Here is a 27,021-nt window from a genome sequence, read left to right as displayed (position 1 = left end):
TTCAAGAATGATGATTTTTTTTATCTTTGTTTTATTATGAACATTATTATTATTTACAGTTTTCACTTGCAAAAAAAGAAAAATACGATGACAGGCAAATATCCTGGGAGATGAATACTACAATTAAATGATTCAATCATCGTAAACCCAATCTTTTCTTTTCTTTATCTTTCTTACGGACAATTTCAATGTTTCTTTCTTTCCAAGAGCTTTTCCGCAGTTTGATCGGACGATTCCCAACATATTTTCCTAGACAGAAATATAAAAACAAAAATTAATGTATCATTCCACAAATTTAAATAAATGATCAAGAAAAAAGAAAAGAAATTAGTTTGGAATTTAAAGATGACAACTATTGAGTTTTGAATTTTAAATAATAAAAAAAATACTTATTTTTTTCATCCTCATTTCTGCTTATCTTAACATTGTCTTCATGAAAGAAGATGTCGGTTGTCACTCCTTATTCTCTCATGAAATAAGATCACACAGTTCTATTTGTCTTCCATTCATTTAAAATCAACAAATTTTACCTTATTTAAATGAAATAAAGCTTATCATCTTCAACAACTCAGCGAGAGTTCTCACATAGCTTATCACCAATGATCGCTTACTGATAATAACTGGTGATGTTCTCTGGAGTCTGGGTAACAATAAATCCCATCGATTTTCAGTATTCTCTACTTTTGATAACAATTGCAAAGGATTTTGCAATATCACAATAGCCGTTTATTATTGATTTCTCATTGGCATTGACCATTGATCTTCATTGGGGTTTGGGTGGCATCACTCCTCTGTTTGGCCCCAGCTGTCCGTGTACATTTTCCAACAGAGGTCTAGTTAATCGTTACCCTGTTCAGTCTTTTCATTTTCCTTGACCTTTGATGAATATTTTGCATGATATCAACCAAGGATTGTGACATTATTTTTAACATGTCTTACTCAAGTAATTGCTCTTATTTGATATATTTTTATTTTATTTCTCGCTTTTTTGTCTCTTTAATTGGTATTAGCTTTATCTAGCTATTACTCCTCTATAACTAATATGAATAAAAATATTTGGGAAATTTGATGGAAAAAAAATGTTACTTCGTATTTAAATGAGAGTAACTATGAGGAATGTACATAGTATGTAGTTTTTTATTAAGAAACATTAGAAATTATGTTTTTAAGAAAAAATAAATCACTTTAAACTAATCCAGAATACTATATCTATTGTTTTTGCATATTATAAAAAATAAGGTTACTTGGATCAAATAAAAAATATTTATGTATTAAATTTTCAATGTTAATTTGTTTAAATTTATAAAATATATTCCGTCAAAAAAATTAACATGTAAGATTTAAACTTAGGTACTGACATTAAAAAACTTCTGCCTCAGTAATATGTACTTTGCCTATTCCTTTTCATCAACCAATCATGTGTTCTTATATTTGTGTATGAACAGACAAACTCCAAAACACAAATCTTTAATATTAAAATATAATCTATAAATATAAAAGCGAAAATGTGTGTATGTGTGTTCGCTTTTTCTGTATGTCTACAAAAGGCTTTTTTCAGAGAAGCGGTCTGTCTGTTCACAACTTTTTAAAACTTTTTATATCACATATAAATCGTAATATCTCACAGTTAACAACGAAGCTCACCTGTCTATTTAATTTGCTCGACTTTGGGAAGATAAATATTTAACATTTGTCGCTCACCGCATGTGGGTTAGTCTTTTTCCTATAATGAAAGCGACACTAATTCTGACGGTATTTTCCGTCTATCAGCGGAAATGTCCGAAAGCAATCAGCTTTGATCAATGTGGAAATATTTTCCATATATCAAACAATTGCTATTCAATTTGGACAAGGGGAGCTGCCCCCCCCCCCTCAACATCTTGGGAAAATAAAAATAAAAAAAGCAATCCCGCAGTCAAACTTGACCTCATTAAGTCACTAAAACGTGCACCTGCCAAATCTAAGTAATTAAATAAATTCAAACGTGTTTCCGTTAGCATCTCGCAGTGGCCCAATGGTTAAAACCGTCGCACTCTTTTTTTTTTTTTTCACACTTTAATTTCCAACTTTGCCTCAACGGTTTGTGTTCGATCCTCATAGTTATCTACCAAAACATTTTTTTCACACACACCTCTAAACATCCAGGTAACGCCGGGTACCCCTCGCTAGTATATTCTATATGTTAATATTTCACTTGCTGCTTATTATTTTAATTTGCTTGTTAGCATTGTCGACTAAGATTTCTTCACTGGCTGAGGACAGATGAAATGTAGTAGTAGACGAGGGATAAGCAGAATAAATATCTGATCTGTATGGAAGATGAATTAGTTTTGATGTCAGTGATGAACAGAATCCAAAACTAGGAATATGGGTTCTTATAATTTATCTATTACTAGTTGTTGGTTGTATAACTAAGAGACAATCATAATCCTGTGTGGAAGATGATCAGCAACTTTCTAACCAGATAGCATTTGAATGACGTGTAACCATTTTAGTTAACTATTAGAGTGACAGTGCTAGGATTACAAATTTTATTCAATTTTATTTTTCTTTCCACATGGAGGAAATATGTACAAGACCTTACCGTGAAGCAACGAAACTAAACTGATACAACCTTGTTGAAAGAAATATAATAGTGCAGCACTTTAAAAATGTTTGTTCTTGAGTTACACAATTTCTATAAAGCAAATAATAGTGCAGTTACTGCAATACAGACACTATGCCGTAACTTAAAAAGAAATTAAAGCTATATTGAAATAATTCACAATCTGTATAATACAATGAGTCAATTTTAAGAACATGGAAATTTACACATTTAATTCATGATTCATGGCTTACAGTAATGATACATAAAATCTGATGGAATAACCAGAAAAAATACAATTTTATATAACAGTACCAAGTTTCATTGTTTATTTCTCTCTCGCTGCAAGAACTTAGACCCCAGGTTCAGAAAGTGAGATTGAGAAGTGAGCACCGCCGAAATTCCCCAGTGAGGACGCTTCAGGTGATTAGCAATAAACTGACCCCTTCTCAAAAAGAGAAGACAAAGGGGGAGTTGACTTCTTCTTAGAACTGCACAGGACTAAACTTCCACTGCAAAATTACCAGAGACCATGTCATTACAGTAATAGTCTAACTTCTGTTGATTTTAGGGGCCCAGGATAAAAATCCCTAGCCGAAAGCTTAAAAATAAATCATTACTGAATTTTTTGAAATGATGAGGTCCAGATCTTGGTCCACTTTTTTAAAGAAAAACATCCAATGAAAAACACAAACTTTGGTACTTTAATTTCTTATAACTTTTGAACCACTAACGGTATTTGCATAATTTAAACAGTTTTGAGCTTCTACACAGCTTTTTTTTACCCAAGTTGACAATAATTAGCTAAAAAGAAAAAAAAATCAACTTGTAATGTAACACATGACACTTAAAATAATCTGATAGAAGTGAAGGTATGTATATCAGGCAGAAAAAAACCTTTATCTGATATTTCATAGTTTCTATCTATTTATTAAAAAAAAACAAAAACAACTGCCAAAGTTGATGTGAGCCTTATAAAAGCCATCAAATATGGTATATAACGCCACCTCAGATGTGATCAAAACAATTGGATAAAAAGAAAAAAAAAAACTTGATATTTACCATTCATTTCTCGCATTGCTCTCACAAAATCATTGGGATCTCGGAAACTAACGAAACCATAACCCTTTGTTTTATTGCTTCGTTTATCTCGAACAACTTTTGCTTTGACAAAAGAGGGGAATTTAGAGAATGCACGGGTTAATACTTCATCTGTAACTTCATTCCCAAGATCACCACAGAATATTCGGAAGTCATCTATAAAACACCAAAAATTGTTTTTTTAAAAACCAAGCAATTTCATTTTAAAACATTCAATAATTCTAAGGAGAAAAAAACAAATTTTCAATAAACGTTCAATAAATTAGTAATAAAAAAAATATAGACATACTGCTAACAGTTGAAAGTAAGTACTTGCTTCTTTGAGGAGTGAATATGACATTGTTGAAGTTAACATGTATAGCAAAAAAATATGACAAAGACACTAAAGGCTGATTAAGCTTGCATCTAAAATTGACTTTAATGCCATTAGTATTCCTTCATGAGTGAGAACACCCAAGGTAACAAGCAATTAACCTGCTCTTCCTGGAGAGGTACTACTTGGGAGGATAATTTCCTGAAATCATAAGCTTTATTTGTGTTTGATAAGTATTTACTTTCCTTCTGATCAATATCAGATGTGATACAGATTACTACCCTAAAATGACGGTACTCTAGACTTGGGTAAAGCCAGGTAGTTGATCCGGCTGAAATTCCTAAAGAATGAGGGTACCTCAAGGCATTGAAATCACCCCGTCCTTTCAAATGAAGTAATATTTGCGATTTAAATACAAAAACATGTGCCAGTTCAATTCACCAACCTCTTCACAACAACCAGATGTGACACAAAGTCAAGCTAGGCCATGAGCACCACAAGTATACATAGAAATTGCCTGAATTGAACCTACAGGATTCTCAAGTAGAGATGTCTCAGGCAATCAATTATAAACCAATTCTCATCTCCTGATGTGGAGGGGAGGATGAAAAATGTTAACTCCCTCACTAATCCCTAAAATTGAGGTAATGCCTGGAAGTACACTCACCATAGACTAATATTAGAATGAAGGATGGATGACTGATGACACAGATATTGACTGAGTATCTGCTAATTTATATTAACCATACACTAGTTAACAAGATAAAATGATTCACTGTGATAAAACTTAAGAAATTGGATGGGGCTTGACCAGAAATGACAGGTCAGATGAAGATAAGGAAAGACAAGAGAAAAATATATTTCCCAAGAATTGAACGGTAAAAATTTTAGATGATCCCTTTTCAATTGCAGGATAACTTGTGCAAAATAGCATGTATAATATGAATTACAATATAAAATTTTCTGATTTTTTTCTTTGTAAATTTGAATTAAAGGGAAATAACTCTTGAAATACTATAAGAGTTTAAAATAGTTTTAAAATTACAAATAATTAAATTTAATCGCACCACACATTTGTAATAATGAACATATCGGAATTGTGAATATTTTCTTTTCATCTTGTATTTTACAGTTTAAATGAACTAAATTTATTCTAAATTTAATTCATTTAAATTTAGAATATGTTCTCATATCTATAATTCTGCCTGTTTTGTTTTCCATGTATGAACATACAAAGTTTATGTCTAAAGTGAATTTTAGATCAGCTACTTATTACAGATCAGATCACATTTAGAACAAATAGCTTAATAGCCATGCTGAACTATAACATAAAGATGTGATTGTTCAACAGATTGTGATTCCTACAATTTTATAGTCAGTTGGCAAGTAAAGAAGAGGATTATTATCACCAGTAATAGGGAGTAATACAGTATCTGTTCTTTTGTCATGATAACACCCTTTAAGTTCTTACCTATTCCTTTGAGGGGTCAGTGTAGTATATGTTCGTTTACTATATTAAATATGCAACCAGAGGGATCATATATTTGCTCGTTTAATAAAATATAAATACGCACACACACACATACATATATATATGATGATTGCAACGTCTTGTCAGACGAGTGCCACTCCCTCAGACACTTAAAGTCCATGAGTCCTAATATGACTTTTTTTTTTTTTTTTTTAAAGTGGCACCGGCAAATTCATACACTCAAGCAGACATGACACTGAAGACGGTCATTGCTATGCATACATATATATACATACATACACAATACAAATACATATGTATATACAAACACATATACATACATATACAAATACGTACACATATATACCCATATACATACATACACATATATACCCATATACATACATACACATACATTTAACTACATATACATACATATCTATGCATTTATACACAAACATACACATATATACATATACATACCTACACACACAAACATATATATACATATATACAAACACACATAAACATATATACATACATATATACAAACACACATAAACATATATACATACATATACACAAACACACATAAACATATATAAATACATATACACAAACACACATAAACATATATAAATACATATACACAAACACACATAAACATATATACATACATATACACAAACACACATAAACATATATACATACATATACACAAACACACATAAACATATATACATACATATACACAGATATATATATATATATATATATATACACATACACATGTACATAAACATGCGTACACATATATGTACATACACACACGGATACATATAATGATGGCAGATCAATTATTACATGCTTCCAGCATTTCAAGCCTTTTTTTTTTTTTACATAGGCATCACCACATTATCAAGGCCAAGAGACCACTCAAGGATAAGGGTTAAAGAGTGTACAGAAGAAATTGGAAAATATAGTAATCATTAGTAATGAAAATTTGGTAAATTTGATAACTTATATGGAACGGCTCATCAAGAACTTATTTACGTTAGACTTGAACACAACCATATTGCAGTCAGCTGGAAAGCAGGAAAACGGAAGACAATTCCACAGGCGTGCAGAAAGAAGCTTTGTTGATGGAATCTACGTTTAGGTTTAGGCACAGATAAAGAGTGAGGGGAATTATTGATAGTGTTTTCAGCTAGGCGAGTGTTTCTTATGAAAGTTAGGCGAGGGGGGACCATAGACTGAAGCTCAGTCGAACACTTTCCATGAAAATAACGATACATCAGAGACAAACTCGCAACATCTCTTCTGTGAGATAGAGGTTGCAGGGAAGAGAAAAGGACATCTCCTACGAGGCTACGAAGTCTATTTTGAACTCTATCAAGGCAGGACAAGTCCTTTCTAGCAGCTCCTTCCCAGATGTGGCAACAGTATTCCATCCTTGGACGTACTTGGCTCTTATATAGATAGAGAATTGTATCAGCAGTGAGATATCTACCGGATCGATAGAAAGATCCCACCATTTTTCCAGCCGCCTTGGCAACAGATTTGATGTACGTGTTCCATTTAAGATCAGGAGTAATGGTCAAGCCCAGAAGCTTGTCAAAACTTGAGGCCTCCTGAAGACGAGAGCCATTCATTTCAATTGATGCCAGATGTGGATCAGAATGTTGATGATGTAAAGAGAGAAGCTTGGTTTTAGATGCATTAAAAGTAACCAGCCACTCCTTTCCCCATTGTACTACGTGCTCAAGATCAGAGGAGAGAGAATTGGAGGGAACTTGGTCGTTTACTGTCTTAGATGTGCTACCATATCACAACTTTTCCATTGCTATAGGACTATCTTTTATAGACAAAGGCCTGAGGGAGTATCTATACAAAGATAATGTTACAGAGATTTAGCCTTGTAGGACAGCTAAATCTCTCTCTCAGTTCAAAATGTTGAGATCCAGCAACAAGCAAGAGCAAGATAGCCAGCAACAAGTTAAACTGCAGACCAGCTTAATGCGAATACAGGTCTCCTGTTTTATGGTTTTTTAAATCAGAGATTTACTTCTCCTAGAGGGGTTGCCTTCACCACGGCTTACAGGAGCCCTCTACACGCCATGTGTGTGTATATATATATATATATATATATATATATATATATATACACACACATACATACACACATATACATCTATATATATAAAAGCGAAAATGTGTGTGTATGTATGTTCGCTTTTTGTGTATGTCTGCAAAAGGCTTTTTTCCGGAGGAGGGGAGGGGTCGCTCATTCTTAAAACGTTTTATATGCTGTCTAAATGATAATATCTACGACTTAGCAATGGGGGGTCACCTGTCTATTTAATTAGCCCAGCTATGAAACGCTTAATATTCCACATTTTTTGGATCGCCGCCTTTGCTTTTCGTTATAAAAAAAGCTAAATCGGATTCGATCAGCCAGACAAACTCTAAATAATAAAAGGATTTGACCTCATTAAAAACTGCGGAAAAGCTCGATGTTTGTCACTTTTTAATCGGTCTTACATTGCCACACACACCTCCATACACCCGGGCAATGCTGCGTGTTGCTTTCACTTTTCAGTATAAAACAAGCAAAACTGGATTCAAACCGGATGCAAATGTGTGGAGCAAACAAACTCAAACAACTATCCCGCAGTAAAACGATTTGACCTCATTAAAAACTGCGGAATAGCATGATGTTTGACATTCACTTTTTAATCGCACTTATATTGCTACTGTCGCCGTAGCGCAGGTGTCCAGGCTTAGCCTATTGGCCTCAAGACTCCGGGTTTGAGCCTACCTGCCACCAAGCCCCCCCCTATTTTTTCCCCCCATTTTTAAAATCACTGTTTTTATCGTTATATTTTTAACAAGTTTAACATCATTTTTTTATATTTAAACAGGGTTAAGTTTCCTTTTTGTTCTGATTTACCCATCACCCACCCACCCCACCCAAACACACACACCTCCAACGCCAGGTACCCCCTGCTAGTATATGTACGAGAAAGAGAAGAGAAAAACCTATGGCATTAAAAAAATATCAACATTTCATCCCCATTTTCGGGGGACTTCTTCAAGTAATGATTGATAAAAATTAAGTTCAAATCATAATGAGCCAAAAGATTTTTGTGCTACCTTTCTTTATAAATGATCATTTATACAAAATTACCACTGTGCCGTCATCTCCAGTGTGTGTTTGTCTTTTTCGTATAATAAAGTGAAACTATTTGAATGCAAACGACTGCCTGGCTCCCGACTTAAGTAATTGGTCCTTGATCAATATATACTGAGACAATTTATTTGGATACTGCCAGAGTACCCCCTTTTTTGGGAGAGCTGGTTTTCCCCAACATTAAAAAAGACCTTCTGTCTAATTTGCTTTCGTGGGGTAACAAATAAATAAAATGACAGAAAGTAGGAAGCTTAACTGGCCCCCAGCCAGGTTTAAAAGTCACGTTCATTTCTGCGTGTGCATGGCGACTCCTATGATTCTTAACTTAATTACCAACTCATAGATTTCACTATCCTCTTTGGCCTGATGGTTAGCGAGGAAGACTAATTACCCTATGTTTTCATCTGTCTCTGTATCTTTTTAAAAAATATTTCGGCTTGTTTTGTTTTTTTTTTGTTGTTTTTTTTACATAGAAATCATCACTTATCAGAGGCCACTCGAGGATAAGGATTAATGGGTATACATTAGTCAATGTGATTTGGATTACTTAGGGGGACATAGTAGGCACAGATAAAGAGTGTGGGAAATTATTGATAGTGGTTTTGGCTAGACGAGTGTTTTTCGTGAAAGTTTGGCAAGGGAGGACTATATTTTGGAGCATAGACAAGCACTTGCCATGGATCTTTAAATCTGACACTAAATAACGATTTTTGCTATAAAATTCCAGTTATAGCCTAATCGATATCGATCACGATCATAATTCTAAATAATGTATATTTTTTTTCTTATTTTATTGCAATTTAAAGTGAATTTTTTTTTATTTAAATTGAAATGCAGAAGAGAAAGGTTTGAGAAATCCAATGGATATTTCAGCTTGTTTAGAACTATTCTAAAAAAAAAAAAAAAAAAAGATGTCAAAAGTCTTAGTTAAAAAGCTGAATGCATTTCGAAGAATGTTCAGCTCTTAATAAAAGAAGAAAAAAAAATACCCATCCGTGATGACACTTATATACTTACCGGTTATCCATTCAGAAAGCGTGTGATCATCCCATATTTGCCCCGCAGCTGTGCGAACATACTTCTTTTTCTTTTCTTTCTTCTTTTCCTTCTGCTGACCCGAAGCATCTGGATCATTCGAGGAATCCATTGGCACTGTCTCTTCGTCCGTGCCACATTCATTTGCTACAGGATGAGTCTGATCACTGGACTGATATTGGTTGACAATAGAAGGGACAGAAGTTACTGTTGGAGCTGATGATGATACTGATACAGATGATGAAGGCTGTCCAACTATGTTCACAATGTGAGGTTCTGGTATACGTGGGGGTTCCACTTTTTGATTCTTGCTTGTTGGAGGTGCCGAGTAGATGACTTTTGGCTTTTCGATGTTAATACCTGGATGCATTACTGGATCTGGTCGAATCTGCTGACCATGGTTAAATATAGGTCCAGGTTGCCCACCCATGAAAGGCCTTTGAGGAGGCATCATCATGGGTCCAGGCATGTGATGAGGTGGTGGGCCTCCTGGTCCCGGACCTCCCATCATCGGTGGAGGTGGGGGAGGTTGAAAGTGGGGCATAGGTCCAGCATTTGAAGGCAAACGGGGAGCCATATGCATTGGGTGACGTAATGGCATAGGAGGCCTGTGCCGGAGCTGAGGAGGCAGGAAGGCTGTGGTTGGTCGGGCCATTGGTGGCATCTGTGGAGGAGGCGGAGGTGGAGGCAAACGTGTGAACTGATTTTCAAGTGGACGTTGGCCTGATGGTGGTGGCGGTGGTGGAGGAGCAGACAGCACTAGAAAAAAAATAAACAATACAAAAAATAATTTGTTAATTTTAAATAATGTCCATCAACCATAAAATGTTTTGGATAATTAGATTTCAAGGTAGTTCTATTAAAATAGTTGTATTTTAAAAACTCAAACATTGTAAGTCCTCAAAATACCACCATTTTGTTCCGAAATAAAAAATATAGATTAAAATATGTGATATAATGTAATAAGCATATTATAAAATATAGATTTAAATATGTGATATAATGTAATAAGCGTATTATAAAATATAGATTTAAATATGGGACATAATGTAATAAGCATATTATAAAATATAGATTTAAATATGTGATATAATGTAATAAGCATATTATAAAATATAGATTTAAATATGTGATATAATGAAATAAGCGTATTATAAAATATAGATTTAAATATGTGATATAATGTAATAAGCGTATTATAAAATATAGATTTGAATATGTGATATAATGAAATAAGCGTATTATAAAATATAGATTTAAATATGGGACATAATGTAATAAGCGTATTATAAAATATAGATTTAAATGTGTGATATAATGTAATAAGCGTATTATAAAATATAGATTTAAATATGTGATATAATGTAATAAGCGTATTATAAAATATAGATTTAAATAGTGATATAATGTAATAAGCGTATTATAAAATATAGATTTAAATATGGCACATAATGTAATAAGCGTATTATAAAATATAGATTTAAATATGTAATATAATGTAATAAGCATATTATAAAATATAGATTTAAATATGTGATATAATGTAATAAGCGTATTATAAAATATAGATTTAAATATGGCACATAATGTAATAAGCGTATTATAAAATATAGATTTAAATATGGGACATAATGTAATAAGCATATTATAAAATATAGATTAAAATATGGGACATAATGTAATAAGCGTATTATAAAATATAGATTTAAATATGTAATATAATGTAATAAGCGTATTATAAAATATAGATTTAAATATGTGATATAATGTAATAAGCGTATTATAAAATATAGATTTAAATATGGCACATAATGTAATAAGCGTATTATAAAATATAGATTTAAATATGGGACATAATGTAATAAGCGTATTATAAAATATAGATTTAAATATGGGACATAATGTAATAAGCATATTATAAAATATAGATTTAAATATGTGATATAATGTAAAAAGCGTATTATAAAATAAAGATTTTAATATGGGACATAATGTAATAAGCGTATTATAAAATATAGATTTAAATATGGGACATAATGTAATAAGCGTATTATAAAATATAGATTTAAATATGTGATATAATGTAAAAAGCATATTATAAAATATAGATTTAAATATGGGACATAATGAAATAAGCGTATTATAAAATATAGATTTTAATATGGGACATAATGTAATAAGCATATTATAAAATATAGATTTAAATATGTGATATAATGTAATAAGCGTATTATAAAATATAGATTTAAATAGTGATATAATGTAATAAGCGTATTATAAAATATAGATTTAAATATGGCACATAATGTAATAAGCGTATTATAAAATATAGATTTAAATATGTGATATAATGTAATAAGCGTATTATAAAATATAGATTTAAATATGTGATATAATGTAATAAGCGTATTATAAAATATAGATTTAAATAGTGATATAATGTAATAAGCGTATTATAAAATATAGATTTAAATATGGCACATAATGTAATAAGCGTATTATAAAATATAGATTTAAATATGTGATATAATGTAATAAGCGTATTATAAAATATAGATTTAAATATGTGATATAATGTAATAAGCGTATTATAAAATATAGATTTAAATATGTGACAATAAGATTATAAATGCAGAAGAAGGAAAAATAGAAAGAAAACTCTAAACGGGGAGAAACTAACAGAAGGAAAAGATAACACAAAATGTGTTATTTAGATTATTCGGACTATTGTTTTCATCTTGAATGGTGATTAAAAATTCTATCCAGATTCCCAGGTTTGACTGAAAAATCCCTGAGTTTTACAAAACATCGGCTAAAACATTGTTTGAGAACACTTAAGACGAGAATAGTTGTTGGAATAATCCAAACTAGCAGGACCTGTGGAAATTCTACAGCGGACTCTTTCATATGCAATATATTGATGTTGGCATTCTGTAGATGTTCAGGGTAAATGGAAACACCCTGATATTATTGTAGCTCTTTTGTTTAAAACGCAAAAGTATTTATCTAAGCTAGCAGGGACGCCTGGCACAGCCCAGTAGTAAAATACGCTTGAATATATTTTAATTCATGCAGATTTCGTATATATTATTATAGAGTCAATTTTCTATCATTTCTTGTATATTATAAAACTGATTTCAAAAACAAAAAAATATATCCATATGCCTTGGGTATATTAGCTTGAATTGAAACCAAAACAAAAACTTATGAAGAAATATATATATATATATATATATATATATATATATACACACACACACATATATACATAACTGATGTAAAGAACATAAAATTAAAATGTTTAAATTCAACTTTATTTCATGCGATTAATGGTAGCCGAATGGATACGGTCTTTGTTAATCGAGCCAGAGATGGCTCATGTTGCCGAGTTCAAATCTGTCGACTGGTGTTAATCGTGACACCCTGCACTGAAGATTCCCGAAAGGATGAAACACTAGTGTCTGTAGGTATTTAATCATTATAGCAAAAAAAAATAATTATATATATAACTTGAGTTTCATCAGTTATAATCAAAACCAAAACTTATGAAGAATTTTTGGTAAAATAATTTATTACAAGAAATGGAAGGTCAAACCAATTCAACGACAGTCACTCGGAAAAAAAATGTAAGCGTGACACACAAAATAACACATACTGTCATATTAATATATAGATAACAGTAATAATTAATCCACCTCTCAATATTTTAGAAAATCATAAAAAATGTATTATATTTCTATCATGCTTAAAAGAATAGCAGTGATGTATAAAAATAATCTATATATTAATTAGTAATACACACGGACGAAAAAAACGTTTTGGATATTTACAGATTTCAAGGTAGGTTTACTAAAATAGCCATATTTTTTAAACCAAAGCACTTCAAGTCTTCAAATTACTACTGTTTTGTTCAGAAATGAATATACTTTCAAATGAATTAATAAATATGAATGTGCATTATATATTTTAAGAGTTTTAAGCAAATAAAGTGATAAAAATGTGAACGTCATAAAATGGCATTTTCGGTAAGGTTTTATAATGACCCTCCCTGTTTTCTAAAGGTCCGTACCATGATTGTATGAAGAATTTCGTTATGAAATTTGGAAACCAATCAGAAGAGGTATTAATCTTAATACTGTCAGGTGTCCAAAATATTTTTGACCATTTCTTTTTTTGTTGTGTTAAAAATAAGACTTTAATATGATGAGTATCGAACATTTTGAAAAAAAATTTCATCAGACACCCACTAGTAAATAAATCATTCTTTTTACTATCTTTATCAATTAAAAGTATTATTTTATTTTGAGTAGGACCGCGGTAATTGATAATAATTTAAAAGGACCTACCTGAAAAAAATGTTTATTTTTCGAGTTTGGTCAAATTAAGTTAGTATTAGTAGCAGCAGCACTGCAGCAGTTGTAGTATTAGTCATAGCACAGTACAAACACGCGTTCTTTAATTTTTATTCACGAACGAATTAAGAAAAACATGAAAATATGAATATAAATGTTCTGATATGTTTAATTTGTTATTAGAATAACATTAGTTTAGAACTATTCGGTTTTCAGAATGTATAATAACAACAATCCCAACCAATTCGGCATTATGAATCCATTATAATTTCTCACATTTCGTGTCAAATTTAAAAACATGGTTAAAAATAAACTTTTGTAGATATATAGCTTGCATGCACTTTTATTCATTGCATTAGTTTTGAACAGCGAATTAAAACAATGTTTTACTGCGAACAGCCACAAATGTTTTTTTCAAAATCAAAAGATGTATGAAAATCTCATTTGTATTACTATACACATAGATTTGAAAAAGTTGTCAAAACAAATATATATCAAATAAATGTTATCAAAGGCAAGATAAGTTACTTTTCTACCTAACTGGATATGTTTTTAGTGTTTATATTTAATGTAACATGTTTATTCAGCTCGAAAAACAGTGTTTACCGATGTATTCGAAAATTTAAAATGGCGGCCGACTCTCTCTTTGAGGCGGTAAGTTTAGGAAAATGAGTTATAAATAAAAAACCAGACAAAATACTATTAGAAACTCGCTCAATATATGTTACCGTGACATAGGCAGATATATATTCAGCAGGTTTTTAACAACATTTTGTCTAGTTTTTTATTTTTAACTCATTTTCCCAAACTTACCGTGTGAAAGAGATAGTCGACCGCCATTTTTAACTTTCCAATACATCGGTAAGCACTGTATGTTTTTCGAGCTGAATAAACATGTTACATTAAATAAAAACATGCTTTGCATAACATTTATTTGTTATTTTATTTTTTTTATTTTTTGGACAACTTTTTCGTACCTCTATGGCAAGTAATACAAATGCACAAATAGTGTTGACTGTTAAGCATTTCCTGAGAACAAGACAAATGTCAGTTAGTTGACACTTAAATATTTGAAGTCTTGATAATGACTTAAAAATAAATAGTAAAACAAAATACTGTTAGCACACCACCTACTAAAGTTATATGTGGCAAGTCTCCTCCTAAAACACTCTTTAACCCTAACAATAACACTAAGTTCGAGTGGCAACCCCCCCCAACAAAATACCTCAGTAAGCCATATATAAGCATCTAAAACAAACAAAAAATAGATCCTTCCTTAAAGAAAAATGCATATAAAAAATAAATTGGTTAACTGTCCTAAAATGCTGGAAATGGTGAATTATTTTACATTAAATTTTTGCGAAATAACCGCCCCCCCCTAAAATTGTTTTTGTTTCTGTCAAGTCTTCAGTATGTTCACACATAATTTTCCTTAGCCCTACAATTAATTCAAAGTCCGAATGGCAACCCTCCCCATATTCTCATTGCATAGAAACCCTCTTAAAACCACACATAATCGTCTTTAAAAACATAAAACAAAAAGCATACAGGATTTATCTCCCATAAAAAAAAATCCCAGTTAACTGCCCTAAAACGCTAGAATGACCCGTAATGGGGAATTATTTTACATTAAATTCTAAAATAATTTGTTTATCTTTCATTAAAGTTTTTCATGGCATTTCATACATAATTGCCTAAAAAGGTAGAATCACATTTTGGAGGGGTGGTCAGAAGGGGTTGGGTGGGGTTAAACAGAAGGTGTTAATCTACAATAATACCAAAGACATATAGCAATATATTCATTTTTAAATGATCCTATGTTTAGATTTATGTGTTTTGTACATAAAGCACATTACAATTCAACTTTGACTTCTCCAACTTCTTTTCTGTTTATGGATATATGACATTTTTAAGGATTGGTTGGTTGGTTGTTTTTGTTTTACAGCATATCAACCCTTTTCGGGTTATTTAATGCCGAATCCAAAGATTTTGAAGAAAAAATTTTTAATAGAATATATTTGTTGTTTTCAAGTCGGTTTCTATTTAACCCATAGTTGGAACCCTAACAGGTACTACCACTCCGGGTCAGAGTGGAACTGGGAGCAATGGTAATTAAAGGGTGGCTCCACACTCCCCAAAGCCCGCAAGCTGGGGCCTCACCACTGGATATAGTTTAAGGTCATATCCAGAAATCCCATTGAGGGACTTTTACCCTATGCAGGGGGGCAGTCGGTGTATTCTAATGCCCCACCGACAGGGCCGGCATTTTTAAGGAATTGCAGCATATTTATGCACATTTACTGCAGATTATTTGGAAACCATGAACTTTTGGATATTTTCAGTTGCATATTCTGATTCCTTGTACAAAAATACACTTATATGGTAAATTTCATTACTTAGTCTTGTATTTTAACAAAGATATGACATTTTTACTGAAAAAGTAGTGTAAAAAATGTGAGGAAACGCATATGGTCTTAAAGAGGGGAAAATATCCAAACGTGTGAGGCACAAAAATCGTCATAACTTCCTTAATTTTAATCAGATGTTTAAAATTTAAAAAGATTCTTTCTTAACTCATCAAGCTCTTTCTATGTATACCAATATCGAAATATTTTAAGCTATTTCAATTTTTTCATGTGTATTGCTATATTAATATTATCGGCATGTGTGTTATTTTCTGTGTCACACTTACATCCGGGTCGTTTAATTGTTATGTACTTCCATTTCTTGTGATAAATAATTTTACCAAGAATTCTTCATAAGTTTTGGTTTCGGTTTCAATTATAGCTGATGGCACTCAAGTCATTTAATGTTTTTTATAAATGATTTTACTAAGAATTCTTCATAATTTTGGTTTCGGTTTTGATTATAGTAGATGGCACTTAAGTCATCTATTTTTTTTTTATAAATAATTTTACCAAGAATTCCTCATAAGTTTTATAGCTAATGGCACTCCAATAATCTATTTTTTTTAAATAATTTTATCAAGAATTCTTCATAAGTCTGGGTTTTGGTTTTAGCTAATGGCACCTCAGTAATCTATTATTTTTATAAATAATTTTATCAAGAATTTTTCATAAGTTTTTGTTTCGGTTATAGCGTAGCTGACGGAACTAAAGTTTATATATATATATGAATATATATATACAGTGAATAAATGACAAAAAACTATATTCCAAATTCAGTTGACATTTATAATTTATTTATATATATACTAAAATCCATAAGTTTGGGATTCGATTTCAATTCAAGTTGATAAATCTAAGTCATATAGATTTATTTTTTCTTTTTGAAATCGCAACTTTATAATATATAAAAATCGATAGAACATTAACTCTATAATAATATATACAAAATTTTCAAGAATTAAAATATCATATTCAAGCATATTTTACGATCTGGCTATGCTGAGTGTCCCTGCAAGCTTGGATAAATACTTTTGCAGTTTTAACAAAATAGCTACAATAATATTAGAGCATCTCGATTTACACTGAATATCTACAGAATGCTAACATCAATATATTACATATGAATCAGTCACCTGTGGAATTTCTACAGGTCCCGCTAGTATATCTTTATTGTCAGTGATGGTAAACGAGTGAGGGTTAGTGAGGAAAGAGAATGCGTGCAGAGGAATCTAACAGGGTGGTTTTCTCAAGAATAAATTACCAATCAACCAAAGATATCAATTTTGAGGTGATATTATACAACAGTTTTTGATATGTATCCACTTGCAAGAGCCTACTGTGTGATTTCGCCTTTGGTGCCAATGTAACTATGTCCCTCGGGCAGTTATTTAGCAATGGGATATTACCTTTCGATGCTAAAGTTTGGTGTCAATCAACAATTATTTTATCGCTAACAATCCACCACGTTTGCTTGACAAAGTGGCTTGACTCAACAATTACTTTTGGAAATCCATCATGTTGCAGGAGAAAGAGAGAAAGACAAAGGAAGATGCAAAGGGGACAAACCTGAAAGTGGGATTTCCATGTTTGGAACTGGGGGCTGCCTATGTGTTTCATTCGGCACATGAGGAGGTGAATGTTCATGGTAATCTTCAGAATGAGATGCCATTTTTAAACGGGCCTGAACTTTGGTATAAGTATTTGCACCAATAATCATCCGTGGCTCATCAGAAGGGGCAAGAATTTCTTGTTCAAACCTAAAAGTTATAAAAAAAAAGAAAAGAGCATAAAAAATCTGAAATAAACCGAACATCAAAAATCTGAAGTAAAGTAAAAATAGAAAAAGTTGCTATAAATATAATCAATCTTCTACTATAACTGGTGCCATTGAACTTTCTTGATTGGATCAATTTTGTTTCAATTATTCTGCTTTGTATTATCTCATGGATATTATAATATTGCACCTAATAACACTTAGAGAACAATCATTTGTAATAGATATTTTTAATTCTTTCATGACCAATATTACTTTTTTATCCCTATTTGTTTAGTGCAATCATATTCATATTGAATGACTGTGTGAGAAAGAAAGCAGGAGCTAAAAAATTCCTGCAAGTAATTGGTATTTTTCATACAGCTGAATTTGTGATGTCGACCATTTCAATAAATTATTTTTCAAAACTATTATTAGTTTCCTGACCTAATCCTAACTGGCAGCTATTTGGCCTTAGGATTAGTGGCAAAAATTAATGTTAATTGCTCTAAAACACTTGTATAGCCGCAAAATAAGTGGTAGGATCAATTTATTTTAAATTTATATAGGAAATTGACTCCCAGGATAAATTCTTAAATAAAAATAGTTGCCTAAAAAGAGGATCTTAATCTACAAATGTACAAAAAGAAAAAAAAAATATGTCTTGATTTTATTCTTTAAAGTAAAGAAAATAAGATAGCACTATACAAATATAAAACTCAAAATTAACCAAAACAAAATTACATTAGACAAGAAAACTAAAAAATATTTTATAAATTTGGTGTCTGTCTGATGATATAATTGAAAATAAAGTTTAAACAGCCGATCTCCAGTACTCGTACTGTACTATGGCTGAAGTGTGGTGTCTGCACAGATGCTGCACTCAAATTAATTGTCCTTAGTCAATAGAGGGGGGAAACCCTTCTATACTAAGGCAATTTTATTTTTGCAGAATCCCCTTTTGAGGGGAGCTGGTTATCTTCTACATTAAACTGACCTTGTGTCACATTTTGTTTTGTGAGAAACAAATAAATAACCAAGTTTAAACAAGATCAAACAACTTTTTTCAAATAAAAATTAATGACGAATTCAATGATGGTATAACAACATTTCACTTTACATTATTAAAACAAAAAAAAAAATTTTAAGTCCTGTAATAAAATTAAATAGCTTTTCCAGGGGGAAAGATTTTACAAGGAATTCATGGATGGAAATTATTATTTGATTTTTGAAAATATACGATAAAATTCACCATAAAAATAATTGAGTGTCTGAGTATTAAGGATAATGGAATAAAATGTTTTCAACTTTTGCATTTTCAATTATTTTAATAAACATTTCGGGTTTGTTTTACTACACCCAGATTCGAAAAAGTTGTCAAAAAAACAAAAAACAAATATATAACAAATAAATCTTATCAAAGGCAAGATAAGTTACTTTTCTACCTTACTAGATAACTTTTTAGTGTTTTTATTTAATGTAAAATGTTTATTCAGTTAAAAAATCATACAGTGTTTATCGGGATATGTGAAAAACACAAATGGCTGCAAGGTCTCTGTTGAATATGCTAAGTTTGGGAAAATGAGTTCAAACTAAAAAATTATACAAAATACTGTTAGAAACTCACTCAATATATGTTACCATAACATAGGCTGACATATATTGAGTGAGTTTCTAACAGTATTTTATATAATTTTTTAGTTTGAACTAATTTTCCTTTACTTAACGTATTCAACAGAGACCTCATCACCATTTGTGTGTTTTTTTTGTTTTTTTACATAGGTATTAGCACTTATCAAGGCCCGAAGGCCACTCAGGGATAAGGGTTATTGCATGTACAGTAATCAATGAGATAGTATTGTAGTAATCATTAGTATTGGGGGTTTTAATAGAGTGCCTTACTTAAGGGGGCGGTTTGTCAGGAGTTTGTTTATGTTGGACTTGAAGACATCCAAGTTGTAGTCAGGTGGGAAACAGGCAAGCGGCAGAGAGTTCCACTGGCGTGCAGTTCTAAGAAAGAAGCTTTGCTCATGGAATCTACGTTTGGATTTAGGCACAGATAAAGAGTGGGGAGAATTATTGACAGTAGTTTCAGCCAGACGGGTGTTTCTCGTGAAAGATTAGCGAAACACTGTATGATTTTCGAACCGATTAAACATTTTACAAGAAATAAAAACACCAAAAGCTTATCCAGTTAGGTAGAAAAGTAACTTATCTTGCCTTTAATAACATTTATTTGTTATTTGACAACTTTTTCGAATCTATAAGTATAGTAAAACAGACTCAACATTTCGATAAAACCTGTTTTCCTTTTGTTTTCTAATATGTAAAGAGAACTTCAGGTATGTTTTACTATACACATAGATTCGTAAAAGTTGTCAAAAAACAAATAACAAATAAATGTTATCAAAGGCAAGATAGGTTACTTTTCTACCTAACTGGATAATTTTTTAGTGTTTTATTTAATGTAACATGTTTATTCAGCTCAAAAAACATACAGTGTTTACCGATGTATTGGAAAATGTAAAATGGCGCCAGACTCTGTTGAACGCGGTAAGTTTGGCAAAATGAATAAAAAATAAAAAATATACAAAACTGTTAAAAACCCACCGCATATATGTCCGCCTATGTCACAGTAACATATATTGAGTGAGTTTTTAATAGTAGTTTTTATATTTTTTGATTTTTAACTCATTTTATCAAACTTACCATGTTCAACAGAGAGTTTGACGTCATTTTACATTTTCCAATACATCGGTAAACACTATATTTTTCGAGCTGAATAAACATTTTATCTTAAATAAAACACTAAAAAATTATCCAGTTAGGTAGAAAAGTAACTTATCTTGCCTTTGATAACATTTATTTGTTATTTGTTTTTTGACAACTTTTTCGAATCTATGTGTATAGTAATACAAACCCAGCAGTTCTATTACTTGGTGACTTACTAAAAGAATACCCATTTAAGGATGAGTAAAAATAATTCTCTGAACAGTTTGCACCACTTTTATGTCTTTCCAAAAATTTAAATAAAGATATAATACTTAAATATATGCCTAGAATTGCAATTGTGATTAAAATTCATAAATTCTAAAATTTAAAGCTTAAGTAGGCTTAAGAAGAAATTAATATTCAGTGAATCTTATTTAACTGGTGCTTAATAACTATGGATCAAATTTGATGCAATCTGCAATATTTTCATATTATGCAAAATACTGTTAGAAACTTAGGCATCTCCAAAAGTCACCACAGAATTACCCCCCCCCATATGTAAAACAATGTAACTTTATTATAAACTAGCCAGGGGTACCCGGCGTTGCCCGGGTGTTTTTCGGGGTATGTGAAAAAAAAACAGGTGCCCGTGAAAAAAAAACGAAGCCTTCACGATGCGCAGTTGGAAAATAGTAAAGTGTTAAAAAAAAAAAAAACAGGTGCGCGTTTTTGATTGACGTGACGGCGATAGATATTCAGCAGTAAGCATTTTGTGCGGGACAGTTTTGAACGAGGTGAATAAATCGGTTTGTTTTTAAAATCCCGCTCCCTGTTTATTAGAAGGAGCGAAATGAAAGCTGCAGTCTGATATGATGAAGTCGACATTGAACAAACGTTACTTAGCTCTCTTGAGACAACTGGCTTTCGGCCTGTGATTAGAGTTGAGTTTCGCTTTTTTTTATACCGAAAACCGAATGTAATGCGTGCTGATGCGGGAAATGTCGAATAATTAACGTTTGAAAGTCAATAAAATTAAATAGACAGGCGAGCTCCGTGGGTAACTCTGAGATATTACAATTTATAGATGATATAAAAAGTTTTAAGAAGTTGTGAACCGAGCAAGCGCTTCTCTGAAAGAAGCCTTTTGTGGACATCGAGGAAAAGCATACATACATACATACATTTTCGCTTTTATATATACAGATTAATATTATCAATATAACTTTTGTACCATTTAAAAGAAGAAGGGCAAAATAAACTACTAATAATTTTAAAAAATGTTTTTCATCATATGAAAATAATGAAATTGCGAGACAAAAATTGTGTTTACATAATTAGCGCTTTAAAATAACGTTCCCATGTAGTAAGCATTTCGTGAAAACATACCCGTGTTTAATAAATCTAGCAAAAATCAACTAATGGTCAGATTTTCATGAAATTTGCGATACTTATCCATTTTAGAATGAAATTACATATAAAATGTTTCCGTAAAATATACAAGGGGAAATATTTTTTTTTAGTGCGTCCACCCCCACCCCCATATATATTTTTTCGAAATTTGAACAAAATATATTTAAATCTATCGAAATTTCTATTTATTATGAAACATAAGAATTCAAATAAGTAAAACATATTTATTTGTTTTTAAATTTAAATACACGTATTGAACAAAAACTTACCTTGAAGTTAAAATTAAAAAAATTATATAAATTTAATATTATGTTTTTTTTAAAGATAGCGTTTTTTCGAATTAATATATACCATAATCAGTTGAATTGCCAAGAAAAAGAAACTTCCTAAAAGTTAATTAATTTTTAAAAGATTAAAACTCCATTATTTCAAAATGTTCCGTTACAACATAGATTTTTAATTGTGTTTAAATTTTTTTTTAAATATTAAGTTTTAATATAAACATGGCTCTTGTCAGCTATTTTATTGCCAGATTAAAACCGATTTGAAAATATTATTGCACAAATATTAAGCATTTTGTAATCCCCCCCCCTCATATCTTGTTTGTCTCTTTTTACCTAACAAAATATGGAAACCGGTAGTTAACCAAATGAACATTCAGTAAAACCGTATTTCATATTTAATATACAAATGTTTATAATATTATTAATCATTAAACTGTGTAAATCTTAAAACCTAACAAAATTATAACAAAGATTAATTATTAATTGCAGTTTGAAGAAGATAAACAAAGGTTTTAAAAAATCGCTTCTGCTTTTCCATAGTTCGTAGCGTTAACACAAATCTGACGTTACAGAATCATGCATATTTTTTTTTACATTCGTTTGGCAATCCCTATAAACTCAATAAATGTCACGGTTACATAGATTAGGTGAGTTTCTAACAGTATTTTGTATAATTTTTTATTTTTAAGTCATTATCAAAACCTTAAATATTTAGGTGTCAATTAGCGGCCATTTTTCTTGTTCTCACCTAACATTCGATAATACAGGGTGACCCCCAAAAAAATAAAAGCTAAATGGAGGCCATCTAGAACATATGCTGTAGAACGGAGAAAAAAAGACCAAAGACCCTAGTGTTTTGATGTAATGTTTTGAATATAATAAACTAGTTATGACCAAAGTTTCATTCCATTCAGACAAAACACTAAGAAACGGGGCCTAATTAGAGTTGGGGCCTCCTTTTGGGGGGTCACCCTGTAGGTAATCGTAAAGAAAGAGAGAGCCTGTTTCCTCTGTTTGACTATCGGTGGCGTTACTGTCTGTCCACCCAGCTACGGAAGCACAAAATGTATATAATGGCACCCTTGAAATAAAAATAAATATTTTTGATATATTTTAATTTTAAATATGTTTTTTTTTGTTTTTTTGCAAACATATTTAAGTTTTATTTTTTTCAAACATATTTACGTTTTTTTTTTGTTTGTTTTTGCAAACATATTTAAGTTTTATTTTTCCAAACATTTACGTGTTGTTGCTTGTTTATTTTCAAACATTTACGGTTTATTTTGGGGTTTTTTTTTTTTTTTTTTGCAAGCATAAACTAAATATTTTTGAAAAGTTTGCTTATGCACTTATTGTGCCGCACTATTTTTTTATGGTAGTTTCAAGTAAGATTCAGGTTTTACAATATCCTTTTTCAAATATATATATATAAATACTCGCGGAAAAGGTAAAATAAGTGCAGAAAAATTAAGAAAAAAAGGGGGAGGGTCCATAAAAAAAAAGATAAAAGAAAAGAACGTGAATTCTTTTTTTATTATAAGAGCGTAAAAAATACTCGCGGAAAAACGGTTGTACCTATAAATATGTTTAAAAGAAAAACATAGCAAAAACATTTAGTTTATGCTTGCAAAAAACAAAAAAAAAACGTAAATGTTTGAAAATAAACAAGCATCAAAACGTAGATGTTTGGAAAAATAAAACTTAAATATGTTTGCAAAAAAAAAAAAAAAAAAAAAAAAAAAACGTGTTTAAAATTAAAATATAACAAAAACATTTTTATTTCAAGGGTGCCATTATATACATTTTGTGCTTCCGTAACAGGGTGGACAGAGAGTAACGGAGGAAACAGGCTCTCTCTTTCTTCACGATTACCACCCTGTATATGTTGGTACTCATGCAGAGAGTGATCCATGCTGAAATAATAACGTTATTTAAAAAGCCATTCTGAACATGGGGCGGGGAGGGTGTTTTATACCTATTCTGTACTTTAACCTTACAATTGAATAAAAAACAATAAAATTTTAATTAAACGTGGAAATACGATTTTAAAAAATAACGCGGATCACGCTCTGCATTAGCACCTATATGTTTGTTTTACAAATGGAATAAACGTTTTAACGCGAGCAAAACCACTAAAACCTTTTTGCAGATAGGTAGAAGAGTAACTTATCTTGCCTTTGATAACACTTGTTTTGTACCAATTTTTTAGCTTCTGCATATTGTAAAACAAACCCATATAACTTTAATGACTTGGCATTGGATTCGTTTGTAAGTCAATTTCTAAAAGACGCCTAAAACATGCCAGCTTGTCAAACAGACAATTAAATGGAATATGAAAAATATTTCGGCAAAAATTAAAAGCTTAGAAATCTAAAATAAACATATACAACAACAAACATTTAGAAGACTTGTAAAGGCATGTCGACCATTTGGATGGTTCGGTAGTGCAAAACATTTTGAAATGAAGAACTTAAAAACAGTTTCAATAAGTTAAAAATATACAGATCAGTGGAAAATGAACTATTTGCCGGTTGGTGACAGTTATTAGTAATATTTTTTAAATTTCGATTTGGAAAAAAAAAACAAAAAAAAAACAGATAAATCCACAATAATTTAAACTTGTAGGATCAGCTTTGTAATGCTATCGCTTTCTAAAAAAATAAAACTACTTGATCAATTTACGTAATTTTTGGAATATGACGGATACGTACATCAAAGATTTTTCGGCGTTTTTTTTTTTTAAATTATTTTTTATTAGGTTGAATTATAAATAAGATCCACATATGCTTAAATATAGAATCGGATGAGAATTTTAAGACCTTAAAATTATCAATCGCCAACTTGAGTTTATGAGTTATTGCCCTTCCTCGCCTTGTTTACAAATATGGCTTAGTGTTTTTAATGCTATTTTTTCTTTAAAACATGTTCAAGTAGGTTTAATTCATGTTTAAGCAATAAAAAAATTAAAATAACTATTAAACTTTAATGGTTTAGGGGGGGATTGCTAAAATCCATTTTAACTGCCTAAATAATTTCCGTAATTAAAATAGGAATTAAACATTTGGGGTTGTATACTGTACACATAGATTCGAGAAAGTTGTCAAAAAACAAATATATAACAAATAAATGCTATCAAAGGCAAGATAAGTTACTTTTCTACCTAACTGGACACATTTTTCGTGTTTTTATTCAATGTAACATGTTTATTCAGCTCGAAAACCATACAGTGTTTACCGATGTATTGGAAAATTCAAGATGGCGCCTGTCTCTCTCTTTAACACGGTAAATTATGGAAAAGGTGTTATAAATAAAAAACTAGACAAAATACTATTAAAAACCCGCTCAATATATGTTACCGTGACATAGGTTGACATATATTCTTAACATGGGGAGGGTGTTTTGTACCTATTCTATACTTCAACCTTACAATTGAATAAAAAAAAACAAACATATAAAGCTTTAATTAAACTTGGAAATATGATTTAAAAAAATAGCGCAGATCACTCTTTGCACTAGCACCATTAATTTAATTAAAGTAGTACTGTGTTTGCTGTTTGTTATTTACTAAATTAGTACTTATGCACTTATTGTAACGCGCTGAAATAATAACGTTATTATTTAGAAAACCATTTTAACATGGGGAGGGGAGGATGTTTTGTAACTATTCTGTACTTTCATCTAACAATTTAAGGTGGTGCTAGTGTAGAGAGTGATCCGCGCTATTTTTTAAATCGTATTTCCAAGTTTAATTAAAGCTTTATAATATGTTTTTTTTATTCAATTGTAAAGTTGAAGTATAGAATAGGTACAAAACACCCTCCTCTCCCCATGTTAAGAATGGCTTTTTTAATAATAACATTATTTACGTCCGGATCACTCTCTGCCTGCACTAGTACCCAATTTAATAAAAAAAAAAAAAATCGCCCTTATTTCACGATTTATCTCGCTTGTTTTATGTCGCTTTCTTTGTACAAACACCACTTTTTATAATAAATAAATATTTTGATTTAATTTAAAATAAATAAAGCACAACACGAGGACCGGATTTTTTTTTTTAAATATCCGTAAAATAAACATAAAAATTACTTTTTTCGTCTCAAAAAATAAATAAAATAAAAAATGCACACACAACATGTGATGAAATGCACTTTTTAAGTACGTATAAATATACAAAATAACTTACCGATCCATCTCCTCCTCCATTTCCTTGAGTTTTTCTTGGGTAAGCATCGCCATGGTTTACCCTTGGAATTGATTCTAACAACAAATAATGAAAATAATATAGTTTAAATTGAGATAGGATAAACTTTATGGAGATATTAAAATTGAGAGACGACCGCCATAACAATATAGTTTTTCAGTCTCACGTGAAAAAAGAGTAACAGGGGAGATCACTCTGTAACACTTT

At 30.9% G+C, this 27,021-nt stretch overlaps 1 protein-coding gene across 1 annotated transcript; it reads right to left on the bottom strand.

The window, feature by feature from the left end:
• LOC145268531 (uncharacterized) lies at window positions 1-27,021 on the bottom strand. The gene is made up of 5 exons (XM_080124029.1): window positions 26,797-27,021; window positions 18,021-18,211; window positions 9,677-10,453; window positions 3,647-3,841; window positions 1-249 (listed from the first exon to the last, which is right to left on the bottom strand). Exons 1-5 carry the CDS (start codon window positions 26,847-26,849, stop codon window positions 137-139), a joined length of 1,329 nt encoding a protein of 442 aa, XP_079980155.1. The 5' UTR covers window positions 26,850-27,021; the 3' UTR covers window positions 1-136.

This window comes from Euprymna scolopes, chromosome 4 (genome assembly GCF_053919585.1).
Source record: "Euprymna scolopes isolate OS-2025 chromosome 4, ASM5391958v1, whole genome shotgun sequence".
NCBI classification, from domain to species: Eukaryota; Metazoa; Mollusca; class Cephalopoda; order Sepiida; family Sepiolidae; genus Euprymna; species Euprymna scolopes.
This window is presented reverse-complemented; position numbering and strand designations above follow the sequence as displayed.